We start from the raw sequence: 26,940 nt of genomic DNA, 5'->3' as shown, positions 1-26,940 counted from the left end.
GATACCACTTTAATGCTCCTTTAAGGACTTGTTGACGTACCCGACGGTGTTTGAGGAAGAACACTGAGGCCTCTCGTTGCATCGATAAGGTTGAAGGCATCATTGTGCATGATGCAGTCGCCGTGAAGGAGCAAAATATCGCAGATTAAAAATAAAAAAAAAACTCGTTTGGAGTGACCTTTGGTTTGGCTTCGCCATATCAATTGCCGATAATGCTGGCGTCATATTCTGGAATCGGTAAGCAGGGTTTACAGTGTTTTGTATCATACTGTTCCAACGAAAATGGGATATAACGAACATTTTCGTAGTTCCTGGGACACTTTGCTATAACGAGGTTTGACTGTTGTACTCGATAGTTCATTCCCAGTCTGTAGGAAAGGTACTGGGCTTCAGTCTCTGGGGAAAAACATCCGCGACATTATGACACAGCACATGCTGAGTGTCGAATTCTAGACGCTATCAAATTGTACTGTAGGAAACAAGACAGATTGATAGGATTTACATGCGTTGAAAACTGGATTTTAAAAACTTTTAAAAACTTAACTTAGACTTAACTTAAAAACTACGAAGCAGAATTAGGGGGGAAGTATAAAACCTTAGATTCACATGTGTATAGTGAAAGTGACCCAATTGCTGCTGACATCAACATCGTCATCGCTACTGTTCATGCTTGTCTTAATCGCTTAGGTTCTGACACACGGTGAGAAAGTGGTGCCCGGCCTGTACGCAGCAGGTGAGGCAGCCAGCGCTTCGGTGCATGGTGCCAACCGCCTTGGTGCAAACTCACTACTCGACATCGTCGTTTTTGGCCGTGCCTGCGCACACACAATCTCCAAGACAAGTCGTCCTGGTGACAAGGTCCCGGACGTTCGCAGTGTAAGTTATCGCTTATTTTTCTTGCCCTTAATTTTTAGTGGAAGCCACTCTCCATCTAACAGAAGTTACTAGCAGCACCAATTAGAAGACCTTCAATATCTATCTGGTATCATCTTTGATACAAACGTGTGACATGACCTCATATTGTACAGCCCTTAAAGACCACTCTGAAGAGGCTGGTGTGATGCACTTCATGTCAAAAGTGAACCTACAACAATAATATTCACATTCCCAGTTAGGCTCCCATAGAGAACCATATATTTCAACCACTGCTGCTCTGGAGCGGTGTACGATACATGGAAAAAACTCCCTCAAGAGGGACTTTGACGCGGTCTATAATAACACATACTCAAGGCAGAGGAGGCATTACACCAGAATCTCTCTTAATAATGCACAGTACAGCTACAACAAAGTGTGTGCAGTATTTCCACAGAGCAGTGTTTCTCTTTGTGGTAGTGGGACGTTGAAAACTTGTCCAAAAATGTCAAATGATGTTACATTGTGTCCAAGCTGGTCCCTGTATCACACATTGTATAAGATGAAGTATTATTAATTGCAGGATGCTGGAGAGCAATCTGTGGCAAACCTGGACAGATTGAGGAATGCCAATGGATCTCTACCTGTTGCTCAGATAAGGCTCACCATGCAGAAGGTACTTTTGTCGTCACTTACAATGCCAATCGACATCTCTACACTCATATATAACAAGTGATACATATCTGTCATTCTGCTGAAATGGCATATCAGAAATGTAAAATGCTCTTGCTTTCTTACTGCATGCACAGACAATGCAGACACATGCAGCTGTGTTCCGAACCGGTGAAAGCCTTCAGGAAGGGTGCAAGAAAATGGATGCAATCTACAATGACATGAAGGATGTCAAGGTAAGACTGGAATCGCATTTTTTTATTCTAACACTGGAAACAGCATTATTCTAAAACGTAGAGCTGGGCGAATAGCAAAATTTTCATTGCAAATCGAATATGTACATACATACTTAGAATACATTTCGAATATTTTTTCGCAGTTGCGAATCGAATCGAATAGTGGTTGATGGCAGTTAGAATATTTCGAATAGCTAATTCTTGTCGCAGTATGTCCATCATCAAATGGATACTGCTCATCCATTTTTTGTGAATACAAACAAAAAAGTAAAAAAATAGGCTCCTCTACTTCAGGCTTTGTCATGTGCATTATGTGCCGAGATGAATTACGTTCGTAGTGGGAGACTGAAGATCCAATGCATTCTGCAACATTGCGTATTTTCTAGTTTCGAAACTACATCAGCTTTCAAACTATACTGGTATACAGGTTAAACCTCGATGTAACAAAGTCTAAAAAATTTCGGAAAATTTCGTTTCATCGAGAAATTCGTTACATCGAGTACTCTGCTCCGCGATGTAAGATACTCTCCAAAACATGAAAGAAAGAGCACAGTAAACGGAGAAAGCAATGTTTAATCGTGTCTGAGAACTTAGACGCACATGAATCATCCGTATACGACTCAGTTACATTCCCAGGGTTGATTCTGTACGAAAGTAGTCCGTTAACTTCGCCTGGGACAACCACATGAGAGACGGCATAACGGATTATCATACACCCATATCACATTCACCGCTCGTTCATTGCTTTCCGTACAACAAGCATATCGGCGAAGAACGTCTATAGCGTCCATAGCTTCACTCGTAGTCGATAACTGCGGGTCCGTATCGTCATCCTTGTTATCACTGTCTGCATTCCCGCGGACACTTTCGACGATGGCTGCATCTGTTAACTCTTCTGTTGCGGTCACACTGTCGTCTCCACAAATACAATCATCAAGCGTGACGTCCTCCGGTACGATGTCTTTCTCCGTGCACAAAGATCTCCAGGCAGGTACCAGAGCCGGTGGCAGAACCTCATCACTGTCAGCGGCAGCTCCAACACCGTCGCTGCATGCATGAGCGGTCTTCCTGTCGGTGAACTCCTGCCTTCCGAAAGCAGTTGACAATAACCTCAACTTTCGTTGCTTGCCAAGCTGCCGACAGCATTTGTACAGCTTGAAGCACCTCAACTTTGAAGTCCCTCTTCTGGTGTAAGTTGAACAACAGCCGCTCGATCAGACGGTGTCTGTACGTGCACTTGACGCTGTGAATTATGCCTTGATCCAAGGGCTGGATTTTTTAAGTGCAGTTCGCAGGAAAGAACTGCAGTTCCATGTTTTCGAGCTTGGTACCTTCTACATGGTGTGCTGAGCAGTTATCCAATAGAAGACTTATCTTCCGTCCAGTCCGCTTCATATCGCGATCCAGCTCACGAAGCCAGTCTGAGAAGAGTGCCCTGGTCATCCAGGCTTTTGAGTTGGAAACATACTGCACGGGTAGTCGTAGGTGACGTGTAAAAAGCGGGTCATTGACATCGCCAAGGACCCCGGGAAATCCTCGAGGAGCGTTCCGCTCCGGTTTGACAAAAACCCGCGGGTTTTTTTGGTCCAATTTTTTTGGAACGTCGTCTTGGAAACTTCATTACACCGAGAAAGAACATGGAAGCGACTTTGTTTAATCGAGCGAAAAAATACATTGAGTTCAATGGGGAAGAGGTTGAGGAAACAGGAAACTTTGTTACGTCGCGGATTTCGTTACATCGGTGTTCGTTAGATCGACGTTTAACTGTATACAGGGTGTCCCAGAAAACGTGTCATTCAATTATAATAAAAAAACTACACCACCTAGAATCATGCGGGCAACGGCATTTGTTTTTACTAGGTTTTTGCCACCTACTGATGTGAAGGTCGTGTTACGTAAGCTTAATTATGTAAATTTTCGCGAACTGAAGTCCGAAAGTTGCCCAGTAAAGGTCACTTTTTTACCTCACCAATGTGAAGAGCGTGTCTAATGTATTCAAACTACTGATAATTGACAGGGATATTCAGGGGTTATCCCATGAGAAAAAATAGCCGAACATCATGCTCTACGAAGCAAGCGCAACAAATTTTTCAGCGCAATCCTTGTTAGTCCGACGAAAGGAGGTTGGAAACCCAGCCCACACCTGCAACGCAGAAAGAGATAACACAGGTATGGCTTATCGCATCCGACTTTCGTTGAGATCGCACTTACCCTCTCCCAATTTCAGGAACTGTCACTTTTTCTACTATCCCTCTGTGGGCTGGGTTTGGAACCTCCTTTCGTCGGACAGCAAGCGATTGCGTTCAAAAAGTCGTCGCGCGTTATGGTTCTGCGCTACGAAAAGCATGATGTTCGGCTATTTTTTCCGATGGCATAGCTTGCGAATATCACCGTCACTTATCATGAACTTGAGTGAATTCGACACGCTCTTCATATTGGTGGGGTAAAAAAGTTACCTTTACTTGGCAAATTTCCGAGTTCAGTTCGCAAATATTTACAAAATTAAACTTACGATACATGACATTCACATGAGGAGTTGGCAAAAACTTAGTAAGAACAAATGCCGTTGACCGCATGATTCTAGGTGGCGTAGTTTTTTTATTATAATTCAATGACACGTTTTCTGGGACACCCTGTATATAAACTACACTGCAGTATGTTTATTGGGAGCTGTAGTATCCATTGTACATTAGGGACTGCAATAATATGTAGTGGAGATACACAATGACATATATGGGGGTAGCAGAACTGTGCTTGTGGACTTAGATAGGAATGCATCACGAGCACTACAAGTTGTCATGCAGGAAAGCAAACTGCTGTACATGTAGTGGGCTGAGTGAATTTCTCCATAAATAAACATATTTGCGGACACACAGAAGAGACGTTCACTTGATGCCGATGTGACTTGCACAGGGAGATACGAGATACTGCTGATAACTGTGCTGGGAGGAGGGCTGCAAGCCGATTGCAACCATTCATGCAACCTTAGCATCCAGTGCCTCTTTCCTTCGCGCGGGGAGTCGATCTTTGGGCTGCACCGCGTCAGTTATGTTTCACTGATTTGTGTCTTTGCAGTCTTCCTTCTCCTTCTCATAAACTCCGAAAGCCAATCTGTGCCGCTTCAAATGGTTAATGAGTCCCGACGTTGAGCCCGTCGACGTGCGTAGTGTTGCTACTCACGTTTTACATATTCTGGCGGTTTTGGAGAAGTCATAGTACTACCGTACTGCACTTCACCTTTTCGCCAGTGGCTCGTCAAGTATCCCATCGTCCTCCATATGAACCACACTGTGGCGGTGCAAGACTGCCATATCAAACGCACACACCCACTTTTGTATCAAACGTGCGCACTCACCCTCCATGATGATGATGGCGACAGCGATCGGACGCGGCCAACAGAGTGGTGTCGCGGTATATTCCAGAACCATTCGACGACTATTCAAAAATATCAAATAGGCAAAATTTTGTTGCGAATACCGTTCGAATAGGGAAACCTATTTTGAATATTCGCCCAGCTGTACTGAAAAGGTTCGCTCCTATGTGGCTTTGCTTCAAGGTGGCTTCACTCCAGATTTGAATAAAACCTACACCTGAACGGACCACTTCGTCTGAATGCTGTTGATGAGCAAGTCTTGTGCTTAGGTGGTGGAGAATATGATCGGCACCATTCTTTCTCACCAGCATTGTTGGTCTGTGCAGTATTGCTGCTTTAGAAAGCTCCTGGGATACCTTCCAGTGCTGACAAATCTGTTTAGGAGACCATGCATGGAATGTGCCCTTTAAATGGTATCCTAAAATTTGCTTGTCAATGTACATAGTGCTGTACATAGTGCAGACTCAAATTTTGGCCCGTGCTGTGCACTTTGTCCTACCCTTGTTTTTCCTGGTTTTCTTCATTGACATTACATTGCATTAGCAATGTACGTTAAACTGCTGATGAAGGCAGGCCTGTCAGGCTGCAACATTATTTAACCAGCAGTTGCAGAATGCATCTCAGTCGGCTATGATTTCAGTGTTAGAGATCTGCAATTTGCATATGTTTACAGGCCTAGAGTTTTTCACAGGGACACACTCTTAACAGTTTAGTTGTACAGTGCGATCCCGTTAATTCAAAATCTATCTCTTAAGTCGAACTTCTGGATAAAGCTTGCATTTTAGTAATTCCAACATCTGAACGTGTGCAATGGTTTATTTGAATGAAATTCGGGTGTCGGGTGGCCGTACCGTAGCATAGGCCCGAAAGCACCCAGCCATGCACAGCTGTTGCGCTGCTGGCATGTCAGGGACATGTTTACTTATGAAGTGTTGTTCAATTTGCTTATTGTCATTATACGACCATTGCTTAGATCAGTCAAACCAGAATTTTGTGCAGGGTTGGCTTGAAAGTACTTGCTCTTGAGTAGTTAAGCCATGAGGACCTTCCTTCCCTTTGCCACAAAAGACTTATGCGTTTCAAATAACTCTGGAAAAATTGCTGACGCCAGGACTTGAAACTAGGACCTCCTGATTTCTGGTCAGGGATTCTACAGTTATCATGCCAGTGTGGTGTGACAGTTTTTTTTTTTTTTTAATGTGTAGTAATTTGTTATAGGTTTTTTTAACAGTAATGGTGCAATTTTTCCCGAGTTATTTGAATTCTATTTATTCTTGGGCATTGGGGGCTAATGCGCTTCTGTCATCCAGGTTTGTAGCCTGCCTTAGCTAATTCTAATTGTTTACATACTCCTGCGAACTTTGCTTACTGCGATGGCGTCGATGAAAACAAAATGCAGGTTGCAGCTGAACATCGAGCTGGAACTGATGGTTGGTGCGTCCAATACCCGCCCTCGTTTTCACAAATTGTACTCTAAACGAACAAGCTGACTTTAGTCATTAGAACGTTAGGCGTTAGTCATTCGGGATTTTTTTTTTACGTTCGTTCCTACACCAGCTGATTCGGTCTCACTATATTAAGTGCCAAGTAAAATTTCTGGCCTTCCTGGCCCTCCTAATACTGCTTGATATTCCATATTATCTAAAAATATATTTTGAAAAATCAGTTTTTATCAAAAAAAGACCACTGGAGAGGATTTAAAAAATATAGATCCAGATTGTTATCAACCGTGCTTGTAATACACATGAAAAGCATTAAACGGCTGCTGTTGACATCCGGAGTGCATCAGTTTTATGTTGTTTTCGGTTATGTGCACGAGCATAAATGTCTCAACACACATAGACCCCCCCACACACACATACACACAGTTTAAAGACGTACCTGACATGCGTTCTCATCCATAATGGAGCAGTACAAAGTCTTGCTGACAATTTTCGAAATGGTTGATTTTCCTGACACTTCATATTTTGTATTCTGTACCCGTACTTCCTACCAGGACACTTCCATCCAGTGGTCCTGTTGTACTCAACAGCAAATACATAGCCTCAAATCTAAACAAAGCCCCAGGAGCTTTTCGTCTACTTGTTGTCTCCACCTAAATGAGATGGGAGTCCGAAAAAGTCTCTGGTGGCTGACACTCGAGAGTGCATCGATGGTGCATGTGTCTCACGCGAAGCGAGTAGAGTCTAGAACACCGGCACAGGCCGCCTACTCAGTGTACACGGATGTGAAATATGACGCACTGGGCTTCGCTGAAGTTTTAGACAATTGCAAGCTCTTTCTTTTCCTGTCGTCCAGTCTGGAACTGCTAACTTGCCGCCCTTTCTGGCAGGTAGACGGCCTTTTCCATAAACGTGTTGCCACGGTCTAGAAGCCATAGAAATTTGAGCCTAGAGCTGTAGACGGTATGTTGCGCGTCCTTCTGAGCTAAGTTTGTGGAATAAGGCCATTTGATCAGTCTTGCTCGGCATTAGACAAATACTTGAGGTGCTGCACGTGTGATTGGGGAAGACACTGCTAAAGTGAGCTGGCACCCAGTGTTTTGCTTTTATCCAACTCTATGGCACATTTTGGGGTTCCTGTGGACCTGGATCAGATAGGCTTTCTGTAGATTTGCATAGCCATAACTTTGTTGATGGTCTCTGTACATATACTTTGCAGGTGAGCGACAGAGGCATGATCTGGAACACTGACCTCGTAGAGGGCCTAGAGCTTCAAAACTTGCTCCTGTGTTCTCAACAAGCCATCTACGCAGCAGAAGCACGCAAAGAGAGCCGAGGAGCACATGCTCGGGAAGACTTCAAGGTATGCAAAAACAGTCAGCCTAGTTACTTGCTGAGCTGAGGGCAACACTTCAGTATTTCCGATACCCGTATTTGAAGACACGCGCAAATAACCCCTGCCTTCCCGAAAGTGTGAGCTGCGCTTCTGCGGTCGCATCATGTTGGGAATGGCCACTGAATGACCACAGTCATCCGTTTCATAATCACTGTACAAAATATTGGGTGCGGGAGCACATTCCAGCCGTATTTCTGGTGCTTGGGAGGCGGTAAGTCCCCAAAATGCAGGTTTGAAGTGAAATGAGTATGAATAATCAAGCAGGTCTGCTGAGGAACGATATGAATTGTTGGATGTGGAAGTACATTGGTTCTATGGGGTGCTTGACAGTGCCGACAGTTTTGTCAGAAAAATTGGAAGGTCAGAATTTTTTACAATGAGGATACCCGAGACAGGGGAAAATTAACAGACGGCAATTTCTCAGACACAGCAACAAATTTTAATGGCATATCACGCTTATATACACAAAAACCTCAGGAGAGGAGGAATGGGCGCAAAGGATGACTTGTTGACGCAATTGCCATGTGTAGCTATCTCCAATGTAACGTGGTGTGCCCTTAAAATTCGTTGCTGTGTCTGAGAAAATGTTGTCTGTTAATTTTCCCCTGTCTCGGGTCTCCTCATTATGAACCAGCTAGTCTGCACCTCTGCTACTGAACGTAACTCTCAAAGTTGGGAGTACATTTACTGGAACATACTGTGCCCAGAGTACAGTGTTGACCATGAGCTCACAGAACTTGTATGCTTTAGTGACAGAATATTGTAAACAGTTAATACCTCTGTCGGGCCACCACGTTTACAGCCATAACCTTTACGGACGTGAGGGAACTCCATACCTGAAATACGGCCATAAATCGTGCAACGGTGCAGGACAGCAGCAAACGGACAATGTTGGTGGGCATTCTGATGGCGATGATAGCGATCGGGGAGGGAATATGTGTTACGCACAATGATAAATGACGAAGAGAGAACTGATGTTCTGAAGCTGGAACAACATAAAAGGACAAACACATACGAAGCCTCAAATTGCCTAAGAAAAATTGTAAGAGCGAAAGGGGGATGAGTGAGAAAGAGTGGTTGAATTGTCTCTTCAGATGACGCGCCTTGGAAGTCACTGGGGAGGTGTGTTAGCTTAGCTCAATTGGTAGAGCCCTGGACCGGAAATCCAGAAGATGTGGGTTCGAGTCCTACAGCTGGCTAACCTTTTCTGTGACTTCCATCTTTCATCGATAAATGACCGTTCTAGTTTAACGGTAATGAAATCAAAGTAGCGAAATCTTGCTTACTAGTACATTTATATTGAACGCAAAACACAGCATAGCTGTGGGCGATGTGCACATGAACCAAAGTGTTCTGACCTGTACTTCCTTGTCAAGTTTTTGATCTTTCTGTAAATTTTGATCTTTCTTGGCTCTTTCTTTTCTTTATTCTTAATGCATCGAGCTGGTTAACCATTTCCTGATATATGAGGCATTGTGCTCCTGGCGACGGATGTCACCTATGCACGACTCCCAAATGGAAATAAGCGCCTGGGTTTCATCATTTTGTTGTTTGTTTTGCGAAAATTTAACGGCAATATTCTGAAGACGAGAAGAGCATGCAAACTAGAGCCCTGCACGGACCGACTTTTTCGGGCCCGACCCGGCCCGGGCGCATCGAAAAATGGCCCGGCCCGGAATCTAAGCAAATAGAGCCTGGCCCGGCCCGGCCCGGTGACCCGGCGGGTAGATCCCCCATAGCATCTCAGCGTTTCTGGTGATTATCAAACAAATTTATCAGTAAATTTATAAGGAGAGAAGACAAACATACAAGTGATGACGGTTTAACACCATAACCGCACCAGACCAAATTAAATCCAGAACATACACGGGCATGGGCGTTATCGTTACACTGTCAAAATTTTGCGGAGGTAGAGGATGTTGTAGACAAACTCCTTCTCCCAGTCCATACCCCTCTCACCAAGCTTTGCCAAGTGATTGTGAAATACGTGAAGAGTGAGGAGCAGTGTAAAGTGGCTTTCAGAATGTTCTAGAGGGTTGAATCATATGCCTAATGCAGTATCCCTTGCTTGTTTTTGCAAAATATGCACAGGAATGACGCAAGCGCATGATGATATGAACTAATGCATCTCCATTGTGTGGAATTAGCTGCGTGGCCCGGCCGGGCCTTATTCTCGGAAACATATTCGTCGGCCCGGCCCCGGCCCGGCCCGAGGTGCTATCGTATTTTGTCGGCCCGGGCTCGGTCCGGAGCACACAGCCAATAACAAGCCCGGCCCGGCTCGGCCGGGGCTGGGTTGGGGGCCCGTGCCCGTGCAGGGCTCTAACGCAAACTAGTTTCAAACACAAGCGCGAGCGTAGCAGACGACACCACGGCCACTCTCTTGGCGTTCGAGGATACACGTCCGAAAGAAGCGAAGCATTGAACGTTAAAAAGCAGCAGCAGTACAAATAAGCGTATGTTGACATAACTTTATCTCAAAAATGAAGAATACACATCGGGTTGACAAAAAATGACAGAATTTCTTGAGTAGCTGACGAGTAGATGACGAGGCTCTGACCGTCTTCACGGCACACAGTCATTCGAGTTCAGCGCACGCAGTCACCGTTAAAACTCGGTTTTTGGTTACGGCCATCATCTTAGCTGTCTGGCACGAAGCTAACGCCGTAAGTATTATCTACGGTCGTAAACGTGGCTGTTGGACAGGGGTATGAAGCGAGCTTCACCTAACACTCAAGTGCGATGAGGGGAAGCCAAGTTGCAGAATGGGGCCGTACACGAAAAGAACAATGGCGGTGACGTGAAGTGGGCTTCACCTAACCCTTGGACGTAATGAAGCGTAGCCCACTAGCAGAATGGCGACAACGATGCCTGCTTCAGTACTATTCGAAAATTTTGAATACTGGAAATAGGTTGCGAATAGCATTCGAATACCATCAGATATTCGTTTTATATTCGAAATTTCGAATATTCGCAGAGCTCTAATGAATAGTGTTAAATTACCTAATAATTGAGAGTATTATAGTTTATAGCTAACTGGTAGTATTCCTTTGTAGTTTGCCATGTTAGTGGCCTTGCAAATAATGGAAGCGCAAAACGTAGTGATGAGCACAGTATAACACATCACCATTGCTGATGTGGTACACATAGCAGATAGCACAAGTATAAACTTTTAGCACTGTAGAGTAGGCATTAGTAACTGTGGATGACAGCAACTGAGCCTGTAAGGACTAGCCTCATGACCTCAGAGAGCAGTCTGCCACCTGATTATCAGCTTATTAGTCTTTGATTCGTAGCATGGTACAGAACACTGAAGCACCCGTTTCAATAACCGTACCTTACATTTGGTGTGTAGGACCGTGTTGACGAACTTGACTACAGCAAACCCTTGGACGGTCAGCAGAAACGACCCATCGAGCAACACTGGCGGAAGCACACACTTTCTGACATGGATATAGCTTCTGGAAAGGTATTCTCTTTAGATCATCTTTTAATTCCCGTATTTGACTGCATACAATGCGAACACACATATAATGTGAAGTGGCATTTTGATTGCCCAACGCGAGGAAAGCTACTGCGGACCCGCGAATCGTGTGATGGAGGATTGTTGCATTCCTGTGCGGGAATAGTTGAAACTGCAGATGCTTGGCAGAAATGGATCGGATGCGACCATTTTCCAGATGACTTATTTTGAGCAAAAATATCGTGTGACCACTTGCCGCTGCGCTACTTCATCATGACCGTCGAGTGTACGACAAGGATTGATCGCTGGATATACTCCAGACTTTGGACAACGAAAGTCGTGTGTGGACACAGAGATGAACAGCGATATCCGTTGCTGATGCCAACGACGAGTGTTTGGCTTGTTCAACCCCAACTTACGGGATGCCAACTTGCTTATTGGAAGCCTCGGCTTCCTATATAGCGTGCCTTTTGAATTTCGCAGTGTAGGTGGTGTTTTCAAGTCACTTTCGGTTTTGCCAACACATGTGTCCAAAGCAGCTGTCCAAAATTGTGTGGAAATTGTGTGGGAGCATGTTAAAACGAGTAATTTCAAGAAGACAATGAGAAAAGCTGTCTTACAAACCTTTATTGTGGCAAGAAAAAGCTCGTAATCTCAGATTGCTGGGCAGACTTGCTGGGCAATAACTGCGCGTCTTCCAGTTTCTTGAGGCACTGCATAAGGGTATGGTCACCCCCACCACATTTGACTTTGTTGCGCAAAAGACTAGGTATATATTACAGGTTTCTGCCGTTGACGGAATTTCCCGTGGTAAGTCCTCCAAGTCTTCGTTTTGACTTTTCGCACCTAACACAATGTCGACGACTTCCTCATTCGTGGTGGCACCAACGACAGGCACGTTCGCATCCACCAGCGTGAAATAATATAAGTAGTTGTCGGCTTCCTGTCTATTCCAAAAGCGCAGCCTCCACATCAGGGTGTTTCGAATCATGGATGCGCATCCTCTTGCTCGAGACACTTTTCTCGAAGCCGTCCAGTACAGCGTGCTTCTTCTTCAGTATGGTTGACATCGTAGACGCCGAAATATTGAAGGCCTTGGCGATGTCAGATTTGGACCGTTCACCCTTTTCTACTTGACGGATGAGGGCAACTTTCTGCTCCAAAGTCAAATACCTCTGTACAGACTCTGGTGGTGTCATGTCGAAAAGCAAAGCAACAGTTTCCCTCCCAACCGCTATGGGCGCTTCATGTGGTCGGAGAGGCGTGCACCTGCGTGACCGCTCTTCTTCGCGCTGCCCGTTGTTGCCGTTCCCAAGCGTGACTAAGTCGTGGGTTGTTGCAGGGACTCTGCATCAAGGTGCTCCCGAGCCTTGCGTTTTCGTACTATGCAGAGTTAGCTCGCGGTAAACTTCGAAATCAGATATAATTTGTAAAAAGAGATTTCGTACTGATGAGGGACTACTGTATTATTATTCTGGGATTATATACCAAAATTGCAGATGATGAAGCAATGTCTTTCTACTCTGCCTTTGTAACAGGTGACACTCAGGTACCGTCCAGTTATAGATGACACTCTCGACCAGAAAGAATGCAAGATGGTCCCTCCTGCTGTCAGAGTCTACTGATTTCGCACAAGCTTGAAGGTAGGCTACAGAAACAGAAGCATAGCTGTGAACCCGAGTGAAAGGGATTTTTAGAGCAGTCTGTGTCACGTGTACATAGATCTACCCATTGTTCTTGTTTCCAAACTTTTTTTTTTTTTTCTGAAAGCACGAGAAACTAATAAAAGTGCCTGTCTGTTGCATAAAGCAATTTTATTGTTCTTCTGCGAGAACAAACTTTTGGCGTTTGGGCTTGGAAGGGGCTGTTCCTGGCTTGCTGTGAGCTCTGCGATTTGCTTCCCTGTTTCAAAGGAAAATATTTAGCATCATGTTCATCACTGCCTACATAAACGGCAATAGTTTGGTACTGCATGGTACACACTGATACATATGATACACACATAGGGCCTCATATTTTAGGATTATACCCAGTAACACCAGTTTTTACCCCCCCCCCTCCCCCAATTTGCATCATCATCACTTGGGGTAAAACCTAAAAATCTCAGAGCATGGACTTGCAGAAGTGCAAAGGCAGCCGCCAATACAGACACTGGGGAACACTGACACACACACTTGACATGCAAGGTCAGATGGCTGGCCAAATAAAGGGGCACCTTGCCAAACACTGTTGTTTGGGAACTTCATTTTCCCACTTCTTTGATGCACAACCAATGAGGAACCAGTGAGGAAAGGAGGAAGCTTGATGGATGTGCATACAAAAGATGACTCCCATGACCTACTTATACAGCACATCGAGCCTTTGTTACCTTCCGTTCCTCACTTGACGGCTTCACTACACCATCTGAATGCAGCAAATGACCAAGATACTTTGTGGAGATTGCCACGGCAACCTCGGAATAAAATGGGAGTTAAGTGTACCTTAAGTGCTGGGTTCCAACTTTCCCCCATGTATTGAACGCACACCCTTGGTGGCGCGATGTTTTTGGGTAAAAGATACGCATCTTATACGCAAATAAATACGTCACTTCTTGATCCATCTCTGCTGACATTCTTCGGTATCCTGTCTTGTTTGTGTAATCAATGGTGATCAAGAGAATACGTACTTGCGCAGACGAGACACCAGCATTGCACGATTTTCTCGTTGAGCATTGTAGATGTGTTTAGGCACGTGACGATGGCGTGCTATCCTGCTCACTTGTGGGTGCTGGGCAAACTTCTCCTTCAGCTTGTCTTGGTAACGGAATGTCATCTTTTCACGATGCGACAGCTAGGGCAGGAAGAAGTAATTGTTATGAATACTCACATGCTTTTTAAGTTCTGTGCAGTAATGCACTAATCATGCTTATATGGACTTCTTGCACTTGTGCTCTTTTTTTTCTTTTCTTGTAACTACGCCTTATCAGAATTCGACCTAGGAATACAACCAAGTGCACCGAGGTGCAGCTTTGAGCATTCTTTTACTTTACAGCAGTGGTTCTCAGCCGTGCATGTGTCAAGGACCCCTTGAAGGTCCACACACAGAAGAGAGCAACAGGTACGAGCACGAATTACGTAGTTGCTGCTTCAAAATGATATCATTTAGTATTTTTTATTGCACAAGTAGCAGCAATGAAGAAGTGATTAGCTTATGACTGCATTATTTATGTTACCAGTGCACTGAAGCGTGGAGCGATGTTACTCATACGAAGTGTTACACCAGTACATATCTGTATTCGGCAGATGTGCTAGTAGTAAGCTTACCGACAAGTGAGGACCTCGTGGACCCCCTTGAGAACCACTGCTTTACAGCATGAAAATATTGTGTGTCATTATGTGTGGTGCACTGCCGTGCACCATACGGTCCTATTTTCGTTCTTGACAATAACTGCCTGGTAGAATGATCTGTTGTACAGCTCCCGTCAACCTTAATAATAACACTGGAAAAAAAATGGTTTCATTTCCGAGCGCGATAACAGCCACCCTGAGGGAATGTTAAATGAACAAAATCCATGCGTTAAACTAACAGAATAATTTTGTTCAATTAAAATTACCTCTTGTTTGTCATTTCCTGTAAAATTTCCTCATTTCCTCAAGGGTTGCTGTAATCGCGCTCGGGAAGGGAGACCATAATTTTTCGAGTGTCATTAATAAGGTTGATGGGAGCTGTACATTGTAGATACAGACAAACACAGAAACAAAACGCACTGTCAGCTTCACCACCCCACTTTCTTGCTATATTTACATCCACTTACGCATTCATCCCTTGAATAGATGCCTGCCTTCTCCTGCTTCACTGTTCACAAGATTACCAAACACAAGACACGAAGAACACCTACACTATTGCTGCAGTGCTGTGAACTTTACCAGAGTCAAATTAAACCATCTTTTTCAATGCATTTTCCTGATGAACGACGTTGAGGAATATTGCCCAAATCCTCTAAAACTGGCGAGAACAAACTCTAGGTTTAAGACCACAGCACCGACGTAATGCTACTTGGATACTGTATTTACTCACATAATTAACAGAGTTGTGTTATTAACGCACCTCCTGCATGGAACTACATTTATCGGTTTCAAATGTAAGTTAACACAGAATTTATTTGCTTTATTTTTCCTTTCCTATATAGGCACCATTGTGTTAGGTTTAAAGGAGCAGTCTAGAGGCACACAACTTTGTTTCTGTTTTTGGTCGGTATGGAATGTTTGGTGGCCGAACACAGTTTTCCCACAATTAGTGCAACCGTAGCGAAATTGGGACACCTGCAATAGCCCCCTGAACCTCCCGTGCGCGAAACACCCTCCTCTGCCTTCACGATAGACACGTGATGAGCGCTGCCACGCGCATCACTATGTGATGCAAGTGGTGGGGACGCTCCTCATTGGACCTGGGATCACATGATCGATCTGAGCAACACAGCGCAGGCCGAAGCGTCTGCTACCGATTCGTAGACGCCATGCGTTCTCCGGCTGCGTGATGTCCAAAATGGAGGATTTGAAGGCTGTCAACGACACCACCACGATTTTTTAGGACCGCTGACACCACGAGAAGAACGAGTGGTGCAGCCCGAAATTAACTGCGTGTTGTACAGCGATAACCCAGCGCTTCCCGACAGTGTGTAGCCTCTCCGACAGTTTTCACCACACGGTTAGTTGGTTCAGTGGCTAACAGGTGGCGCCACAATGCCGCCGTGATCGCTTGCTTTCTGCTACTGTGAGTTCTGAGATAGCACGAAGTCACGGATATATTACTCTTGTGATTGCAATCTGATTTTGTCAGGCTGCATGTATGCTTTTTTTGTATTATAGAAAACGTGATATAAATCATATAAAGAATAGAAGTCAACAAGAAACAGCTCGTAACGTTCGTAGCAGACGGTTTTTTCTACCCACGAATGAGAGGGCTTTCTACCACAAACGTCACACTAGAGTGGGCGATTTGAGAGAGTGGGTGGGCGATTTTGCAAATTAATTGTGCCCCGAAGAACCAACTTTGGACAAAAATATTTTGTGGGAATGCTTTTCACGGACTGCTTTACAAGATGACAGCAGTTTTTGGCCATGTTAGATACCACTTTAATGCTCCTTTAATGTTTGAATCCACTACATGTTAGTGCTTCACCTATGTCAACAGCAGGATAAAACAAACTGTTTTACCTCTAAACTTTGAAACGTGTTCACCAGACGCTGCTGCCTCGTACTTGTGTTGTACCGTATAAACCGGACTATAGGTCGATCACGTGTATAGGTCGACCCCCCCCCCCTTTTCTAACCACGAAGTAGAGGAAGAAAACTGTCTTCCACGACGCACGAAGCGATTGAGCGATGCCGACATACACACACACACACACAAAAAAAAACGATTTCTTACACAAGTGTATTAGAAGGAGACATAAAACGATACAAATTGATTGAGTTAGTTGAAAGCTCGCTCCTGGTCGGACTCGGATGTCACGGCTTCCGGTTCAGACTCTGACGTCGATGATTCTCGATCACTTCTCCACAACACGTCATCCTCCGTACCGTCCAACGAGTTGCTTATGCAGCACTTCTTAAAACTTCGCACCACCATTTCCAAGGGAAGCGCTTTCCACGCTGCAGACACCCACTCGCAGACCGTTGACAGTGACGGCCGCCGTATACGACCGCTTGGTGTATTTTGGGATTGTCCTGAGCCATCCATTCATTGTATAACTCACGGACGCGGTCCTTGAAGGGCTTGTTGAGAACATCGAGTGGCTGAAGCACAGATGTCGTTCCTCCCGGAATTACCACAAGGTCGCTCTTCACTTCGCGCAGTGCGTTCTTCACGCGGTCTGTAAGATGTCCCCTAAAGGAGTCGAGAACCAGCATATTACGGCGCTGCAACAGGGCACCTGGCCGTCTATTCCACACCAGACGAATCCACTCTAGCATCAGCTGGTCGTCCATGTAGCCCTTGCTGTGGACGCGCACTATAACGTCCCGAGGAAACTTCTCCTTGGGAAGAGTCTTCCTTTTGAAGATGATGAAGGGCGGCAGTTTGCGCCCGTCCGCTGTGCACGACAACATGACCGTGAAACGTGAATGTTCGTTTCCGGTGGACAGCACCTTCGCCTCCTTTGCCCCTTTGCACGCAACAATTGACTGAGACGGCATGTCAAATAAAACAAGTGTTTCATCGGCATTGCCAATCTGCCCCAACATGTAACCATGTGTCCTGCGAAGATTGATAACGTGGCGCTGGAAGTTTACGAGTTTATCCTCATACTCTTCCGGCAATTTTTGGCACACAGATGTCCTCCGCCGTAGGCTCAGTCGTTTTCGCCTCATGAAACCCCACGAAGGGCTCCCCTTGAATTGTGACCTACCCGGGCCTGCAGCGCGGGCAAGCTCAACGGCTTTTGTCCGGATCATATCGCAGGTCATGGGAAGCGAGCGTTGACGAAGTTCGTGGATGAAAGCAGCGAGGTCGTCTTCAATCTTCGGATGCAGTGGCGCACGACCACGGAACGCTTTCCTCTTTGAATTGCACGCGCCCAGTGCAGACTTCTGCTGTCTCCAATAACGGACGCACTTCTCGGACACTCCGAATCAACGTTGAGCGCACATGTTGCCATGCTCTTTGGCAAATGCAATCACGTCGAGTTTAAAACGTGCGGTGAACTGCTTTCGCATGATAAACAGCTGAAAACTATGGTAGACGAAAGCAAAAATGGCAAGGCACTCTGCGATCACGTGGAAATGATGTGTGCACGGTGGCCCTCTCCCGCCTCTCCTTCCACTCGCGCTGACCACGTGACAGCGCGTGAGTTGCCTGACGGAGCCTTGTTTTCGCCTACCGACCGGTATTTAAGACGAGGTCAGATTTTCGCGACCCGTTTTTTGGAAAAATTCCTCGACCTATAGTCCGGTTTATATGGTATGTGTGTGTGTGTGTATGAGAAGACGTAATGGAGAGAGTGTAATGGGAGTAAGTGTGTGCCTCGTTAGTTGAATGAAGCTCTTCGGCAAGTCACCGGAAAGCAGATGCCAGTGCGACCTACTTGACTGCAATCAAGACTGGCACTTGACTAGCAATCAAGAGGTGTGTGGTTCAAATTCCGCTCTGGCTTTTTCGACGACTACCATATTTCTAATGTATTGTAGGACAAATTAATATGTTTGATTTTGGATGCATGGACATTTAATCAGCAAGTCTTATCTTTTTGTTTGTACACATGTGCCAGTAAGATACGTGGTCACACTTAAAAAAGCTGACGTTACAACAACAACATTAGACTCACCGTTCCCAATTTCTCTGATGCGTACGCCTTCCACAGACGAATGTTCATTTCATCAGAACCTGTTACAATGTATTTGTTGTCGAGGGTCCAAGCCACAGATGTGAGTCGCTGCATGCGTTTTGTATGATACACCTCCCTGAAATGCAGTTATGGAATAGAAATTTATATAGTTCACCTGCCGAAACATGACAAATTGATGGTGACCTAATATGCTTCAGGAGACAAAGGAATAACATGCAAGTACACATGTATAAACACACACAAGCAGAAATGAAATTGGACTGGAAATTGCATTTTGGAATGCAGTTTTCATTGCAACTCAAAATTCATGTTTTCTTTTTACTGGGTTGTATCACAACATTCAAAAACAGTAAAAATGTTTGGAAGAAAACAGAAATCCATCTGGTTGGGTTAGATACTTGATACAAAAGCAAAAGAGCATCCGAACATTTCGGAACATTGTGGCCTTCTTCAAGGCTGACTGACGCAGGCGACTCTTGTAGCCATCGTTTTTTGTTCTCTTTCTCGTCATGGGATGAAGGCTGTCCACGTACAGACGCAATAAGGCCACCACAGATCTGGTGATATTTCCAGGCATGTCCTGAATGTGCCATGAATCAATGAAACAACGCCTACATGTGTTTGTTAAATGTCAGTCAGTAACACGGCGATCAGCAACGGCACTTTGCTCTCTGTCCATCCATCTTCGGTACATCATTCTTGTGGTGACGAGTTCGTTCAGGGAAGTTTTTCGCTTCGCGAGCTTTCAAACGTGGTAGCATGAGGCAACACTGGCTCATGGGTCACATGACAGATTACATACCGAAGGAAAGAGAGCCAGGTGCAATCTGCAAGCTTCCTTGCTTGGAATGCCCCGCATCATACATCCGGGCCTCACAGTCCAGGTAAGAAAACCCCCCAATGTATCATAAAAGTCAGACCATAATTTGCTATGCAGCATTACATAAAAAATGTGCAGTAGATACAGTATGCTACAAAAAGCGTCCTCTTAGCATGTAATGCACTATTACAACTCGCTCTAAGCTTGCACGTTTTGCTTTTTGTCTTATGCTATAGGCATTTGTGAATGGCAACACAGATATACAACACATGTGAGTACACAACTTATGGATGGAACATACCTGCTATGTCTGTGATCAGTACTGAAGATCCGTACAGTCTTGTCGTAACTGCCAGACACAAGCTCTTTCCCAGTTGGAGAATAGTCTACGTCAATCACTAAACAGTAAGGGAAGAGGGAAAGGTCACGGGTTTATTTTTGCTATATTGGGAACACAAAAGAATTTACAGCAAATGGAACTTTCATTCGTATTTATTTTTCTTGTGGCAAAACCACTTTCTGCTTGCACTTGGAAAGGAACTGAGAACACTTTACAATAACAACTTTAGAGTGGAGTATTACTCCTGGATAAAGGTCACATAAAAGTATGATAAATAAAAGACTTTTTATGAGGCAAGAAAGAAATTCTAGCAACATCCAGCCAGAAAAATATCAAAATTTAGTTATGCTATGTGCAATATGCCAAAATTTGTAATTTTGGTAATATTGTGTCTATTCCACTTATTGGAACAAATTGATTGCTGTCAACACAACCACGCCTATTGCTAGAAGGGATGATATCGTCTAGGTGGTTAATTCCTGCCCGCCTATCTGTGTGTATACTACCTTACAACATGATGTGCTACATTGTAAACCATACTTTTCCTTCGTCTGTCAATAATTTCCTGCACCCTAACGTGTTATGATTATTACATATTACAGATTTTACTTGTAAACATTTTCGTACAACTCAGCAGAAGACATTATGGTGGCCAGTTAGGAATTATCGGGGTAACCGTAAGTTACGCCTTACCTGCGGACACATGGTCAACATGCATACCGACAGCACTACTCAGGTTCCGGAGGTCAAACGTATATAGACTAGAAGAAAAAGGAAACAAAAAATATTGGTATTTATCTAGAGAGGGTGCTTCTTTTATGTTTCTCTCAAGAATCATATTCACAAGGAATCCCAGCAAAACTTTTTGTCATCTACTTTCAAATTTGTTAGGCCAGTCCATCTCAAAACTTCCCACAATGTTTAATGATCATTTGCGTAGCACAACACAAGGTCACCAGTCAAATTCTCACTATACACTTGCATCAGACCACTCATCCATGCAACTAAGGAACTTTTAACTGTCATTTAGATTCAGAGAGGCATCCTTATTTACACAATACGATAATGATATGAGCTAATCCACCAATGCAAAAGATGTTAAACTAACCCCAACAGACAACACCTTTTGTATCTTCAATGTAAGTAACACTGTTCGGTTTGAACAAACATAAAATAGCTCATCAATGAGAACTCATACGGAACCTAAGTGATTGCAGAGCTGAAGCGGACAAATTATTTCATAAATCTGTTCAAAATAATATTTTCCTCTAGCTATTAAAAAAGAAGTGATGTCAAAAAGGCTTCACTGAAACAAAGTGAGCTGTATAGTATGTGTCATACTTATAGTCCTCATTGGCACAAGTGAAGATGTAAGCTTCCATGGGGTTCCAGCAGATGGCGTTGGATCGTAGTTCGAGAACCACTCTGCGCAGTGGTTGGGACTCCCTCGTGTCATAGAGAATGATGCTCCGGTCACTAGATGCACTTGCAAGTAAATTCACCTATTGTGTAAGAGTTGCAAAATAGTTTTCAGTTGAGTGTACAACAGTATACAACAATAGGGCCTTATGCTTTAGGGTTAAACCCTGTAAAACCCATTTTTGCCTCCCGATTAGCATCATTGCCACTTGGGGTAAAACCAGAATAAATCTGCATAAGAACTTGTCAAGGTGCAAGTTCAGCCAGCAACAGAGGCACCGGAGAACGCTAAGCACTGTGCATTCAGCACAGTTGCTCGTGCCCATCTGAATCCATGCCATCTGTGCGCTTTCACCCAAAAGTGTTTTTCCCACACGATATCGCCCAATTTTACGCTGTTTTATAGGTCTTTGAATAAAGCCATACTGTTGCGCCCCCAATTTTTAAAAACATAAAACCCGAAAACACAAGGCCCAAAGTTTTACACACTGTTCTGAATTGGACTCTCAAATTTGCCAAGCAAACATGTTTTTTTTTGGCAGAAACAGAAAGCGCATGTCGGATTTACCCAATTCCATTGCAAAATAGATTCCCTACTGCAACAGTAATAGCTGAAGAAAATTGTGAGAACTGTCGTTTAGAGGCGCTCAAATTGTCAGTTGCGCTCAGATTTTCGATAGAAGCGATGTAATGGCACCATGAACTTGTACCCTTCACTTTTTCTTTCCCACACTCCTGCTGATAATGCCAGCACATTTACGATGAAAAGTTATCTGACACAACTGTGAGAAGGAAACAAGAAAAGGCGGGTGACTGTTTTCTTCCACCGCATCTTACATTAACTTTATGGAGAACCGAGCTCAGCCACCAATTTGTGCTCCTCAAAATGAAAGATTTCGCAATTTTTTTGCAGATATTACCATTAGAGTAACAAATGTATTTTGCAACGGGAGGGGGTAAATCCAACATGCAATTTCAGTTTATGACAGAAGTACGTAAGGTTGACATCACAAATTTCGGGGTTCGATTCAGAAAATTCTATTTCTTGCGATTTATAATGAAAGTGCTCAGAAGTCATGGCAAAATCTCACCGGAGATAAGTAGTGTTGACCCCATAATTTTCAGACGTGCAGATTTTTTAATACAATTTTTTAACATGTTAGGCGGAACACCTTATATATTATATTCCTCATTATGCAAGAAAATGAAGCCACTTGTAATTTGAAAAGCACCTCTTTGATTTTTAGTTTCAAGTGGCAAGAAAAAAGAATGAGGGCTCGTATTTATCTCACAAATCTGGAATAATTAAACGAGAGGAGGCTGCAGAAAGACAACAAGACTGGGAGTTTATATAGACATTGTCTTGAAAGAACCCTTTTTCTTCTTCAAACCAAACAGCGCTACTTATGTGGCTTTCAAGCTTTCAGGTTACTGAAACAGAATCCAATTCTACAGTTGCTCTTACCTCCACAGGGTTGAACCGTATGCAGTAAATTGTGTCTACACCCCAGTTCAGTGTTCGCAGTGGTTCTGATCTTTCCTCTTCCCATAGGTGCACTGTCTCACCACATGTAGCAAACTGATTCTCTTTGTAGTGGTGAGATATTCCCATTAGCACACCCTGTAATTTGAAGAACACACAATCACACAGCAGCTATCAGTGTCAGCTATTTCTGACAAGAAGTTAATCATTAGTTGTCTAGAAACCAAATCCAAATCTAAATTTGGATCCAAAGTGACTAATTGTCAACAGCATGATAATTCTTATTACTTTCTGGCCCTCATGCTGCTAGCTTCTCTATACTGGCTTTCAAAATGTATGCTAGTGTATCATGCATCTTAGTACATGCATGTACATTTGTATAGAGGCTCACAACATCTGCCTTCTGAAAGCAGTGCATATGATAATATGGCATAAATGCAGGCAAGCTCCTCGAAGAACTCCATACTGAAAACAGCCCCAATGTTAAAGTAGCACAGAAGTCATTTTTAACATCCTGTTTTCTTCCTATAAAACTGTCAAATAGGCCAGTAATACCTCTGCCATACCCCTGTCAGAAGGGCACATATACGGCATTAACGGTCACGGCCGTAAATGCATACTGTCATTAACTTCCTGCCAGACGGTCAGCAATAAGGCCTTTGCGGCAAAACTGAGGTAGAAGGGCAACGGCGTTCCCACAAGACAGTCTACGGCCTTCCATCGAAACTCCCCAAGCCTCGTTACCAAGCACATCATAAACAGGATTTAGCACATTTAATTCAATTCGAAATAAAATGCTTGTTAGCCGACGTAATATTGTCATTTTTTTTGTGTGTGCGTTTTTCTGGCGTTTTTGCACTTTGCTTTGTTTTTTATCCTATCTATGCAAGTGCTACGTTTGTAGTTACACCCTCGAACCACTGCACGCGGCATCGCACCGTGTCGTCTGCATCCAAAAAGTCAGACGCCACTCAAAAAAATATTCAAAGCACTTAAAAGCAGATATAGTTTGCTGTTGTATTGTGAAAATACCAAAAAAACGTTGTTTTCGTGTACTTTCAGTAAGAAAAAGCGTGATTTCGCTACACTACATTCAACGTTCACAGACTTGTTTATCGACGTGGACATCATTGACAAGATGCCTTCACAGATACCGTCTGGCAGCACCCCAGAGCTTAGGGCCGTATGTAACTTACGACCATTCCTTAATGCCGTAACTTTAAGGGACGTATATGTGCCCATCTGACAGAGGTATAAGACGGGAACATATATGGCCTTTAAGGCAATGGCATTACGAAAAGGCCGTAGATGAAATATGGCCTTAAACCCTGGGAGACTGCCAGATAGTATCTGTGAAGGCGTTTTGCCGGTAACACCGATAAACACATCTGCGAATGTTGAGTGAAGTGAAGTTAAATCACATTTGTTCTCACCGTGAGTACTCGGAAACAACGTTTGGTTTGCACTTAGCCAATTTGGAAAACAGCAAACAATATTTGTTTTGAAGCAATTTCAATGCTTTGTTGTGCGCGCACAGTTTTTGGCACAGACGACACGAAGTGTAGTGGTTTGAGGGTATCACTACGAACTGATGAGATATAATGAGAAGCAAAGTGTGAATAGTCACCAAAAAAAAACTCAAGTCGTTGAGCACGAAAAAAAGTTAGCAGAACATAACGTCTCATAAAAACATTTTATTTTGAATTGAAGGAAATCTGCGCCATCCTGTTCATGGCGTTTGGTAACGAGACTTCGAGAGTTTTGGGTGAACGCCGTAAACTGTCTTGCAGGAACTCCGTTGCCCTTACACCTCAGTTTTGTCGCAAAGGCCTTATGACGGTCTTGCAAGAATTTACTGACCGTATGCACTTAAGACCGTAACCGTTAAGGCTGTAAGTGCGCCTATCTGACAGCGGTATAAGATGCACCATGTGAAGTAATTCACACACACAGCCGTAATTATCATAGAAATTGAATTTAAAGTACGCCGCAAAACATGACCATGCGCAACGGCGGTGGAGAGCAGTACCAGCCTGTGATCTGCCTGGAACCTCGCGCTGACGCTACAAGGATCACGCTCGCTAATTGGTCCACAGAAATGTTGTCTGCTACTCGGCTGTTTGGGGTTCTGAAAAAGCATTGCTCTTGGCTCGGTCATGATTCGGCTGCTCCTTCTATCCCGAATTGTCCGGGAGAACTGGCAAAACTGATTTTCGGTGGCAAAAGGACAAGGCGTTGACCCCCACTGACCGGCAAACCAGAACGAGCTCTCCTTATAACGTCGTCTGTGATGTGCCATCATACCTTCTCTTCCTTGTTATACCCGGAGTGGCGAGTTAAGGGTGAACGTGCGGAGCCATGTTTGTGTGAGTTTTTTTTTCTGGGAAACGAATTGCACACATCAAAACCTTTTGCGCTTTTCGGTAAAATGACACACACACTTACATCAGATGTCTTAATCTGAAATATTTTTGGCTGGCCCTCTGTATTCCTTTAAGCAGCACAACGTCGTGATGGAGTTATTTATTGACTGAATGACAGTTGGGAAATGGGTGTGCGTGATGAGCTGATAGATCGGTTATCGTCTTCATCACACCAGTCCTCTCACAGAGAAAAACGATGACAGAAAAACAGATAGACAGGATATTATTTGTTGTAGAGAGTTAAATGTATATTCATGCAAATGAGGCAGTACATTACACGATATCATAGAGTTACAGCACCTCCGAGCAAATCTGCATGTGCACTAAAACGTTAAATGTCGCCTAGGAAAAAGAACATAGCTGCATCCACAGCACAAGTTTCCATACTTTTCCTATGCATGATTGGCATTGAAATAATATAGAAAAGTGCAAGATATTAACAGATGTGTACCGTGATCCAAATAAGCAGCACAGAAGTTATCATAATATATTAGTAGAGAATGCCGTGCCAATTCAATACGGTGTACACTGCAGCTAAGGCACGTCACTACATGTAACATTTATAATTTATTGATTAATCAGAAATCTTTGGTTGCCGTTTGAATTCCAATTCACACTGGTTGTCATAAATTTATTTGTTGCCAAGCGCTGACAGAAATGGGAGCAAATTGACAGTTTCGTTACTGAAATTAGATACGTTAGAAATACGAAAACTTCGTACCATTGTCGCCACACGCTGCAAAAATTGATACTTCCTCCACGTGCCTTACCTTGGTTATCGTAGTATTCAAAGGCTCCTCGGTCTCGCCCATAGAAGGTGCTTCACCACTCCACATTTTTATGTTTTTGTCATCACCAATCTAGGTGAAGATGAGATCGGCAAAATTTTTACGATGTTTACATTCATTAATAACGTTAATAACATTCATTATCTGGTGACAACAAAAGCCATACCGTAAGGAATGAATGTCCATCGTTGAGAAATGTCAGACCTCGTACCATACCACGGTGGGCCTGAATAGTACGAACGCATTTCCTTTGAGGAAGACTCCATATCTTTACCTGATGGCGAGGAATAATGATTTCAGTTATTACATCTCAAACATATTTTCTGATATACATTGATGGTGGCACATACTTTTACAAATATGAAACATATACAAATATTTCATATTTACAAATATGGAAAAGCTAGTTTCCACATTTCCTTCTGGGACACAAAAGGCCTTACCTCTCCGTCACAGGATCCTGAAACAACGTGAGACAGCGACTTCGGATGTTTGTGCAGAACCTGAACGCCATCGCGATGACCGTCTAGGTTACCTATGAATGGCTTTGCGAATATTTTTTCGAGCTTCACTGCATTCAAGGCCCTTGTGTATTCTCGGCACTCCTCAAAAGGGTGAAGTTTAGGGTCGTAGTTTCGTTGCACTAAATGAGAGTAAGCCCAGTTTGATCCATGAAGATAGATCGTACTCATTTTTAAGATTGGCAAGAAATAGTATACCTTTATGGATGTCGTGCTTCGTTTCTCTTAAGTAATCGTCAGGGTTCCTAGAGAGAACTTTGACCTTCATTTCAAGTTGTATTATACCACGCAGTTGTCAGTAATAGCGAATTCAAAACATCCAAAACACAGAACACGCTCGCGTCAACATCGTCGCCATCGCCGCCATGCATACTGATACGTACATCAA

General features: G+C 43.8%; 2 protein-coding genes across 2 annotated transcripts in view; one reads left to right on the top strand and one right to left on the bottom strand.

Moving 5' to 3' along the window:
• The window catches only part of LOC135394257 (succinate dehydrogenase [ubiquinone] flavoprotein subunit, mitochondrial-like), a 21,439-nt gene extending 8,193 nt beyond the window's left edge, over positions 1-13,246 (top strand). The window contains exons 11-16 of the mRNA XM_064624923.1: positions 688-876; positions 1,436-1,528; positions 1,662-1,760; positions 7,795-7,938; positions 11,327-11,440; positions 12,973-13,246. Of these exons, the coding sequence (XP_064480993.1) occupies positions 688-876; positions 1,436-1,528; positions 1,662-1,760; positions 7,795-7,938; positions 11,327-11,440; positions 12,973-13,059 (726 nt within the window). The 3' untranslated portion in view covers positions 13,060-13,246. The remainder of the gene's footprint in view (positions 1-687; positions 877-1,435; positions 1,529-1,661; positions 1,761-7,794; positions 7,939-11,326; positions 11,441-12,972) is intronic.
• Positions 13,230-26,940, bottom strand: LOC135394259 (DDB1- and CUL4-associated factor 13-like). Its single transcript, XM_064624924.1, has 11 exons — positions 26,751-26,940; positions 26,475-26,674; positions 26,198-26,305; positions 26,014-26,103; positions 22,803-22,958; positions 21,260-21,420; positions 20,612-20,679; positions 19,880-19,976; positions 18,738-18,873; positions 14,100-14,263; positions 13,230-13,336 (listed from the first exon to the last, which is right to left on the bottom strand). The coding sequence occupies exons 1-11, from the start codon at positions 26,818-26,820 to the stop codon at positions 13,249-13,251; spliced, it is 1,338 nt and encodes a 445-aa protein (XP_064480994.1). The 5' UTR covers positions 26,821-26,940; the 3' UTR covers positions 13,230-13,248.

The sequence above is a fragment of the Ornithodoros turicata genome, chromosome 5 (genome assembly GCF_037126465.1).
Source record: "Ornithodoros turicata isolate Travis chromosome 5, ASM3712646v1, whole genome shotgun sequence".
Taxonomy (NCBI): Eukaryota; Metazoa; Arthropoda; class Arachnida; order Ixodida; family Argasidae; genus Ornithodoros; species Ornithodoros turicata.
The sequence above is the reverse complement of the archived record's forward strand: the minus strand, read 5'-3'. Positions and strand labels throughout refer to the sequence as shown.